The sequence below is a fragment of the Trifolium pratense genome, linkage group LG4 (genome assembly GCF_020283565.1).
Source record: "Trifolium pratense cultivar HEN17-A07 linkage group LG4, ARS_RC_1.1, whole genome shotgun sequence".
Taxonomy (NCBI): Eukaryota; Viridiplantae; Streptophyta; class Magnoliopsida; order Fabales; family Fabaceae; genus Trifolium; species Trifolium pratense.
In genome coordinates, this window is record NC_060062.1 from 42,045,564 (window position 1) to 42,056,137 (window position 10,574).

General features: G+C 28.9%; 1 protein-coding gene across 1 annotated transcript; it reads left to right on the top strand.

The window, feature by feature from the left end:
- Positions 1–7,339: 7,339 nt before the first annotated feature.
- Positions 7,340–10,063, top strand: LOC123881918 (probable glycosyltransferase At3g42180). The gene is made up of 4 exons (XM_045930677.1): positions 7,340–7,594; positions 7,683–7,831; positions 7,992–8,358; positions 9,166–10,063. Exons 1-4 carry the CDS (start codon positions 7,352–7,354, stop codon positions 9,832–9,834), a joined length of 1,428 nt encoding a protein of 475 aa, XP_045786633.1. The 5' UTR covers positions 7,340–7,351; the 3' UTR covers positions 9,835–10,063.
- The last annotated feature ends 511 nt before the right edge of the window (positions 10,064–10,574 follow it).

The window sequence follows — 10,574 nt, forward strand, 5'->3', positions numbered from 1 at the left end:
GAAACTGGCTCACTCAAGTGACTTTGTTTCCTTATTTCTTAATAATTCTTCTTTCTTAGTATATTAATTAAAGGGTCTGGCTAACGAGTGCCCCTGAGGAACTCTTTAAGCATTTCATTAAAAGAAATTTTTTATTCAAAAAATTAAACACTATAAAAAACTCCATTTGAGGGCTTAAAGAGTGCCCCGGAGGCACTATTTAGCATTTGCCTTAATTAAAATAGGTCACGTTAAGGGCACATATTAAGCTATTTAATATTTAGAGGGTTAAATATATAGGTTTCAATAAAATTTTACCACATTTGTCATCTTAACATTTTATTTTTATTTTTTGCAAAAGGAGGGTGGTAGCAAAGAGCTAACCAACCCAAAATAGATTAAAGAAGAAAAAAGGAAACATTATGGAGGGGACATAAACCAAAACTCCATCAAGCACAAACTCTAAAACTTGGCACACCTAGTTTGTTGTTCAACATACTAACTTTAATAAAATCAGGAGCATGGTACCAGAAAGTGAAAGAAGACAAAGTACAACCATGATTTGCAAGACTGTCTGCAACTTGATTCCCTTCTCTATAAATGTGAGTCACAATGCCATTCATCTGCTTGAAGAGAGACATGTCATTTCTCCATCTGTTCATTAAATTCCAAGTAACCACAATGTTGGACTTGTGAAAGGCGAGCACTACAAGAGCTGAGTCCGATTCAATCCATAGATTATACCACTTCATTTTGTGCGCAATCTCAATTGTAGTCATGACTGCACATAGTTCAGCTTGAAAGGAAGTTGCAATTCCTAGTTTCAGCAAAAATGTGAATTTTAATACACTAGATTTTGATGAATTACAATAGGAACTACCCCCATGACTATATATCAATAAACCATTATATTCATGCAGCAGAATGCATAAATAAATCATGAAAATATTTTCATATATAGTTTCCTACGTCATACATTGCCAATGAAAATTCCTAGTCCCAACCAAGTGTCCAACTGGTCGACTAAAACTGGGAAATTTTACCCTTAGAGTGATTTTTTTTTTGTTTTAATCACAAATTATTAGTATGTTAATTGTTATGTTAACTTTTCGATTCGTAAGTATTTGAACCCTTGGATCTCAAACTCCTTAAACCTTAGCTTAACTAGTTGAGTTACTCATTCCACCCATTACCCTTACGGTTATACCTTCACCCTCTACATTTTTTATAAAGTGTCTATGTTGCCATTATTTTTATAAACTAAAATATTTAAAAAAAAAAAAAACAAAGACTGTAAACTGGAAAGCTTAGTGAAAGATTTCAGAGGCATTAGCGAAAAATTTCCGGTTAGGCTTGATGGTATTGAGTTCCTCATAAGCTGCACGTTGAACTAATGGAATTGTTATTTTGAAAAAGACATCACAATTTTTCTTGTCACTTCATTTAATTATTAGCAAATTTTAGTTTATAATTAATATGCATGTATGTAATGGCTATAGTCTACATCAAAAATTAATTAATTGGAGTTTAGTCCAAATTTATTGATAAATAATAAATAATTACTCTAAATTAACACAAAAAATATCTAAACAAAATACAATAAATTGGAATTTATCATAACGTATGAGTATGATCTTTTTTTCTTTTGGTACAAAATGTATACCTATTTTATTTACTCAAATTCAAACCCAATTTTTTTTTGAATAATTTGTTATTAACTGAAGTTCATAGTCCAATAAGTTAATTTTAATTAAAGAAATGATGAGAATACAGCTAATATATTGTGAAATTAAAAATAAAATAAATTTTTAATATTAGATAAATAATACATAATTGATTTTTTCTTATTCTCATATATTAAATGACTCACGTAGTCATGCATATGAATTACCAATACCACAACCCAATCAACTACATGCATGATACCATATATTATAAACTTGAAAAAAATAAAATTTTGTATATTAATTAATAAATCATACATTTTCCTCATTCTTTTTTTGTTTTTTTTTTTACAGCCTCATCATTCTCATATATTAAATATGACTATTAAAGGCATGCCTCCCACTAACACCACCAACCAACAAACTACATGTATTGCATAACACCACCAATACATTTTCAAAATAATTAATTTTCTTATTTTTTCATGTATTAAATGACTCTCAAATCTCAATCACGCATGTCATGTAGTAATAAATATTGTGTATGTTAAAAATAGTAAATTCTAATCCCTATTGCATTTATGTGTCTATTATTTATCAAATAAATAAATGATTTTGTTTTAATAATTAAATAAATTTTTGAAAGATTTCATTATTTGTTAGACAAATTATAAATCTAAATAGTCACTAATTTTTTTAATCGAAAAAGATGAATCATTTTTTTTAATTGAAATAAATTTATAATACTCATTAATAAAACTAATTATTGAATAGGGTTTTTTCTCCTCCTCTATAACAAAAAAAAAGTAATTATTGAATCTTATAATGAATTTTTTCTTGGGTTTTGGCCTAGTCCCCCAATGTTCAGTTGCTTTCATTTCAATATAAATTTTTGTGTGTGGTGCTGCAAATGATTGATGGTGTTTGGGGTGCCAACATAGTTGGGATGTCAAGTTTCTACGACTATTGCCTTTGCACCGCACTAGCCTTTATATAAAAAAATAATGAATTTATCGAAAATAATAAATTAGAGTAGAAATAATTACAAAAAAATTAATTTGATTTCTAACTCAAAATTAAATTCTTAAGGCAAGACTCTTGGTCTATTACTTCTTAAGACACTTCCTATAACTGGTCTAACTTTAGATGATCGTGAGAATCTCTCTCGACAAGACAAATACCAATGTCCACGACTCTTACCTTGAAAAGTATTTGTTATGTTTTTCAATAAATCATATTTCATAGTTGTCCTCCTGATCGAGCTTAGCTAGGTTGGTTGGGACATCGTATTATATATGCAGTGGTCGGGATTCGAACTCCGGACACTCCACTTATCAACTTTAAGAATGAAATTGCTAGCAACTTGGCTACTTGACAAAAAAAATAAATCATTTTCTATAGTTTTATTACAATAAAGATTATTTCATTACTTATACAAAAAAAAAGTTTATTTCATTAAAAAAGTTTTTTTTTTATAAAATAAAAAAATTATTTTTATTACAATATATAAACAAATACAAACGAACTCTAAATCACAATTTTTATCTATTCTGCTTATCAAAAAAAAAAAAACAATTTTTATCTATTCTATTATTTTTTTTATAAAATTAAAAAAGAATCTCTAAAGAACTGAATGTCAAAATCACTATTTTTTTTTTAATTCGGACTTAATTAATAAAATGGTCCCTTAAAGACATTTTTGGTTTTAGATTGGTCCCTTAAAGAAAAAAAGGTTCAAATAGGTCCCTTAAAGAAAAAAAAGTCTGAATAGGTCCCTTAAAGACATCTCCGTTAATCAGTTTGATCCCTAAAAAGAGGTCTAAATAGGACCAAACTGATTAACGGATATGTCTTTAAGGGACCTATTCGGACCTTTTTTTCTTTAAGGACCTATTTAGACCTTTTTTTCTTTAAGGGACCAATATGAAACCAAAAATATCTTTAAGGGACCATTTTATTAATTAAGCCTTTTAATTCGTAACAAACACACTCTAAATTTTTGCCTAATTTGATTTATTAAGATCCTAAATCTATTTTTAAAAATGTTTGAGGATTTGTCAAAAAAAAAAGTTTGAGGATTAGTGTAAAAAGGTAAAATTTAAAATCACAAAATGTATGGAGTTTCAATATAGTTTGAAAAAAAATGTTTGTTAGACTTTGCTACCAAGGATTTGGATTCTCTCCAATTTTCCTTCATGTTTTCTCTCATTTTTTTTAATCCAAGGGTTGATTTTCTCTCATTTTTATTCTTTGTAATTTACCAATCCTTAGATTAAGAAAAATGAGAAAAAACATGAGGAAAAATTGAAGAGGATCCAAAGGTTTAGAGAAATGTGCAGTCATCACCGAGGTTAAAATCTTGATCTTTAATGTAGTTGATGATACTTTTTATATATTATATCTAAGATAATGTAGTTTGAAATTTATTAAAAATTATTGTAGCTATCCATCTCCAAGATAATATGGTTGACATTCTTCGATACAAGTTATTAATGATATGCTATCTGCATATGGTATAGAATTAGACTTCGATACATCTAATATTGGTGTTGTTAGGGTTTGACATTTTGAAATCAATACAAATACAATTGTAAGCACCGTGAAAAAGTTACTCATATTCCTAACTAATTTTACCACACCTACTCACTGAATAATAAAACTTTTTATGGAATGGTTTCTATTTTACTAGAATTGCTCACTGAATAATAAATTTATTTGTTTATGAAATAGGTTCTATATATAAGATGAATTGCTAAGATATTGAAATTTTTGTTAGACTTTGGTTCTTGGTTCTAATATATAAGTTTGTTCACAAAATGTATGAAGTTTCAATATAAATTTGGAAAAATGTTGGAGAAACAGGCATTTTGATCTCTGAATGTGTAACTCACTATTATTTTAGTCTCTGATTCAAGAAAAAAATACAAAATAATCTCTCACTCTAAAATTCGTTAATAACTTTGGTATCTGACGTTAAAAATATCCATTAAACTTTAAAAAAAGTACGTAAAAAAAAAACAAAAAAGCTGATGTGGCATTTTTGTGTGACACATGCCACACCGACTTGACACATTTGTGGGACAAGTGAACAGATGATATGACAAGGACTAAAATGACAATTTTTTTCTTCATTTCTTCATCTTCTTCCGATCTCATTCTTCTTCTTCGTAACATTAAAATGACATTATTGCTAGAATTCTTAAGGAAACCCCATTTACTAACTATAGATGCAATACAATAGATGCAATGAATCATCACATACAGAACCAAATGAATAGTTACCAAACTGGAACCAAAATGATCGTAATCGAGTTATCTTTCCACAGAATCAAACTCCACTAAATTTGGAGTTACATAGAGAGATTAATTACCGTTTTAGTGAAATAAGGGGGTAAAATTTTGATTTATTCAAAATATGGGGTAAAACTGCATTTAAGCCTATATTTTTTTATATCATTTCATACTTAAAAGCTAATTCAACCACTAATTTTACCAAACACTACAATTTCAATCAGTTAGCTTATTCGCTATAAGCTAAAAGCGAATTTATAAGCTATCCACTTTAAACTAGCTTATCAATTATCCTTTTTTTTTTTTTTATCCAAACAGAGCCTAATACTCATAGTATTTCTAGATCATGGATCTCAAGGAGGTTGGACTTTCCTCACTTTCAACTGTGCAGGTTAAATTTGAATGTATAAGCTCATACACCAATAAATGTGTGATCCAAGAAAGATTTTAACCTCATCATACATTTATTACGCTTTTCTTTACTCCAATGTAGTATGGCACATTATATTCTACGTTTGTCGTTGACATGTTAACCTCCTTAATTTGGTGCATTCACTCCTTAAAACTTGCTGAAAGAAAATTTATTGTTACTCTTCATTTTTGCAAAGGTCAAAAGCTAACAGAAATCGGAATCAAGCACAAAATGTGCAAGAAAAGAAACATCAAACAAAGCTAAGACACAAATTAGCTTAGCAGAACTGAAACCACTACAGAGAGCACAACTAGCTAGCTCCATTTCCAAATTTTACTAGTGTTAGCAAAAGGTAAGTAATTGACACAATAGTCCATTAGAGGATAACACATTATAAACTTTTAAGGTATTAGAATAAATTTTATCTTGTATGATGTTTGGTGAACAAAATATTATTTTATTATTTTAGACAACATGTGCAGAGAATAAAAAATTGTCCCGTGGTTTAGTGAAGGTCAAAAATTTCATTTTTTTTTGTCTTTTGGTCTTTAGTTTGTCCAGTCCCATGAACAATATTAAAATTAAACACAATACAACTAAAATTATTTCTTTATTTTTTATGGGATCAAACACATTCTTATTAATTCTTATTAAGGTGCATAAAGGGGGAATTTTAGGCCTCATATATTCAATGGACACTTAAGCATGTCTCATCGTAGGTGATCTTCATGTTGGATTCTTAATTAAGTTTGTGTAGCATATAAAATATTTCATCCGTCCTAAAATATAAGTAAAAATGAGTTAAATAAATTAATTTGATGTATTTTAGTTCAAATTTGAACTAAATACATTCATTTTTATTGATCAAATACTTATATTTTAGGACGAAGAAAGTAACTTGGAGAATCAAGCTAAATATGAAATTTATTATTTTAAATTATGTAAGTATTTTATTTTCATTTTTTCCCAATTCTTTGGTAGAGTATTCCATGAGAGAAGTATGCATAGTTGTGAAACATATATGACTAATCTTTAAAATTGTGAAGAATAAACCATTTGTAACGTGAATTTGAATAATTTTCATTAGCTTAGACTCACACTCAATATTGAACTTTAGAGTATGACATAAGAGTTGTAGAGGTGTCTGTTAACATTTCAACAAATTAAGAATCACACAAATATTATTTCTAGAACTTAAGATATGGCCGAAACAAGATAACATTTTCAATAAAACCAAATTTTTAACAAAACCCAATTTTGTTTTTTTTATTTCCATGTTTGGTTTAATTTTGGACACCTTAGGCTTTCATCACAAACTAACTTGTAAGGTGTTTTCCTTTTATAACCCACAATAACATACTTTTTATAACACATATTTTAATATACTTTTTCCTGTTGGTTGAAATACTTGTGGCTTCTACCAAACTTATATATGTGACCTTCATGAATGAATGAATTAATTAATAAGATGTAAGTTATTTTTTGATATATATAGACGAAATGATAAGTCATTAAAAACTCACACACACAAAGTGAAGAGACTGAGGTTCGAACATCGATCACGGCGTTCGACCTAGCAATTTCAGCATTTCTACCAATTGAGTTAGAATTTGTGGACTAATATACATCTAAATATGAACAAATAGAAAAGAAGCATATGTTGAACAATGTGTAAATTATAAAGCGGTTAAAGTAGAATTTCCTTTAAAACTTGCACAAAAATAAATGTTAACATTTCTCATCCATGTGCAATATTGTGAATGTATACAACTACACATATCCTACTTTTAAGGTTGATAGTACATGCCTTCAACCACATGAACACCTAATAGTAATACTACTAAAACTTTGTTGAATAGTCTTTTAATAACTTAGGTCTGCAACTTCATAGACATACTCACATCATGTCACATGATTTCATTACCTTATAATAATACTATACTATATAAATTTAATACAATGAAGGCAAATATTCATTCAACCTCTGCTCTGAAATTGTCATGCCATGGAATCCTTATGCTTCAGAGCATCTATGTTACTACTAGTACTACCATTGTTCTTCCTCATTTTTCTCTTGATCACTTCTTCTCACAATGGATATCATCTTTCTTTCTTTGTTTTTCCTTTCTCTCTTCATACTATAAAAGACAATAACACAATACTAGAAGTAATTAAACCTCATCATGATCAGTTTCTTGCTAACTCTGCATATAGAAGCATTGAACATAAAACAAATAGTAGCATTAAGGTATCAATAAAAGTTTCAGCTCATGAAGTTTTGTTATCAACTTGTTTTCTTGAATCAAAGTTTTTTAATTCATTTTTGTTGCATGCAGAAAATTATGACTAGCTTGGATAGAGTTGAAAAAAGTTTGGCAGAAGCTCGAGCCTCAATTCGAAAAGCAATTATGTCAACGAACTATACTTCAGGAAAGCGATTTGTCACAAAAGGGTCCATTTATAGAAATCCATATGCTTTTCATCAGTTAAGTTTCAGAGGTTCTTAAATAAAACTTCATCTTCTTTACTCATAATCATGGTTTAAAAACATTAGACTTATTGCACCTGCAATTTAAAACCTCGAAAACCCGTTATCATATTTATTACTAACAAGTCCTTTTTTCCAATAAAAATATGAAAAACAGGAGCCACAAGGAAATGGTGAAGAGATTAAAGATTTGGGTATACAAAGAAGGAGAACAACCAATAGTACATGATGGACCAGTGAACAACATATATGCAATTGAAGGTCAATTCATTGATGAAATAGACAATAGCAAAATGAGTCCCTTTAAAGCTAAACACCCTAATGAGGCACACATTTTTTTCCTTCCCTTAAGTGTTGCAAATGTGGTTCAATATGTTTATAAGCCTATTGTGTCCAAAAAGGATTTCAACCGTGATAGACTTCATAGATTGGTGGAGGATTATGTAAATGTTGTGAAAGATAAGTATCCTTATTGGAATAGAAGCAATGGTGCTGATCATTTTCTCCTTTCTTGTCATGATTGGGTAATGTATCTATACAATTTTTTTGTCACCTCATTTAATTATTAGCAAATTTTGGTTTATAATATGCATGCATGTAATGTCTAGAGTCTACATCAAAAATTAATTGATTTGGAGTTTAGACTAACCAATACTAATTTTGTTTTTATAGAAAAATAGTAGTAGATCATGTTAGTTTTCAGAATTTGAATCATGGACCTCCCGATTAGTAGTACTTTTTTGACTTTTTGATTTGTCAAAGTCAAAATGTTCTCAGAATTTGAGTGGATTCCAACTCAACATAAACCATGAGATCTCTATCCAACGGTTTAAATTAAATAGTTGAGATTTTAAAATTTATGACGTGAGTCGTATCATCTCTATCCAACGACTTACTTCAGCTTACTACTTTGATTGCACGTATCATCGATTATAGTGAATTTGGGTTTGAAGGCATGTCCCAATCATTATTTTTTGATTTTCAATACCGGTATCCAGTCCACTGGACTGCCTAATCTAATTCGGGAGTTAGTACTGTCATCAAGTGGTTTCAGTCTCCTCCCGATCGCAGTCCCAATTATTTTATTTTTACTAAAATTGTCATTATGTTGATCCACAATGTGTTTTTAGAAAATTCAATTGCAAACAAATATTTTATTTATTTGATGACCCTTGTGTCAGAAAAGAACTATATTGATGTATTAAAACCTGTAGATAGAATAAATGCCTTACTTGAGGAATTCATATTTCATACTGTATATAATGCTTTCAATTTTTAATACCTGCAACCTAAGTTAAAATCTAATACTTTTACTTTACTTGATAATTCAGGCACCAGATATCTCAAATGGAAATCCAAACCTTTTCAAGAACTTCATAAGAGTTTTATGCAATGCTAACACTTCTGAAGGATTTCAACCCAAAAGAGATGTTTCAATCCCTGAAGTGTACTTACCTGTAGGAAAATTAGGCCCACCAAATTTGGGCCAAAGCCCAATAAACCGTACCACATTAGCCTTCTTTGCTGGTGGAGCCCATGGTAACATTAGAAAATTGTTGTTAAATCATTGGAAGGACAATGATTCACAAATTCAAGTTCATGAATATCTACCAAAGGGTCAAAACTATACACAATTAATGGGACTAAGTAAATTTTGTTTGTGTCCAAGTGGATATGAAGTTGCTAGTCCAAGAATTGTGGAAGCAATTAATGCTGGTTGTGTGCCTGTGATTATTTCTAAAAACTATTCTTTGCCTTTCAATGATGTGTTGAATTGGAGTGAATTTTCAGTAGAGATTCCAGTGGAGAAAATACTTGAGATTAAGACTATATTACAAAATGTTTCAAATGATAAGTATATGAAGTTGTATATGAATGTGATGAAAGTTCAAAAGCATTTTGTTATGAATAGGCCAGCTAAGCCTTTTGATGTGATGCATATGATACTTCATTCAATTTGGCTTAGAAGGCTTAATTTTAAACTCATAGATTCACAATAAAATTGTTTTTGCCAAGCCTGTTTGGATATTCAAGTATATCACAAAGTCATAGCTTGTCTACTGCTTAGTTGAGTAATTGAAGAGTTTAATGCTCAATTGAACTCTATACTCTTGATTTGAGATAAGTTGCCTAAAACAAGATACAACTGCTGAATATATTTTAAGTAATTATTGTTTCTCTTAATCTTTCGATTAGAATATTACAGTGAAGATAAGTAACGTATGAATGTATGATCTATTATTTATTTTTTGGAGTACAAAATGTATGATGTATTTTATTCACTCAAATTCAAACCAAATTTTTCTGAATAATTTGTTATTAACCGAAGTTTAATTCATAGTCCAATAAGTTAAATTTAATTAAAGAAATGATGAGAATACAAATAATATATTGTGAAATTAAAAAAAAAAAAAATATTAAAAAAATTGATAAAAAAAAATAAAATTTTAATTATTAGATAAATAATAAACAATTGATTTTTTTCTCATTCTCATATATTAAATGACTCACTTAGTCATACATATGGATCACCAATACCACAACCAATGATCAACTACATGCATGATACCATATATTATAAACTTTAAATAATAAAAAAAAATCAAATTTTGTATATTAATAAATCATACACTTCTCTCATTCTCATTTTTTTTAACAACTTACTCATTCTCAAATATTAAATATGACTATTAGATATTAATCACCAAGAACACCACTAACTAACCAACGTCCAACTACA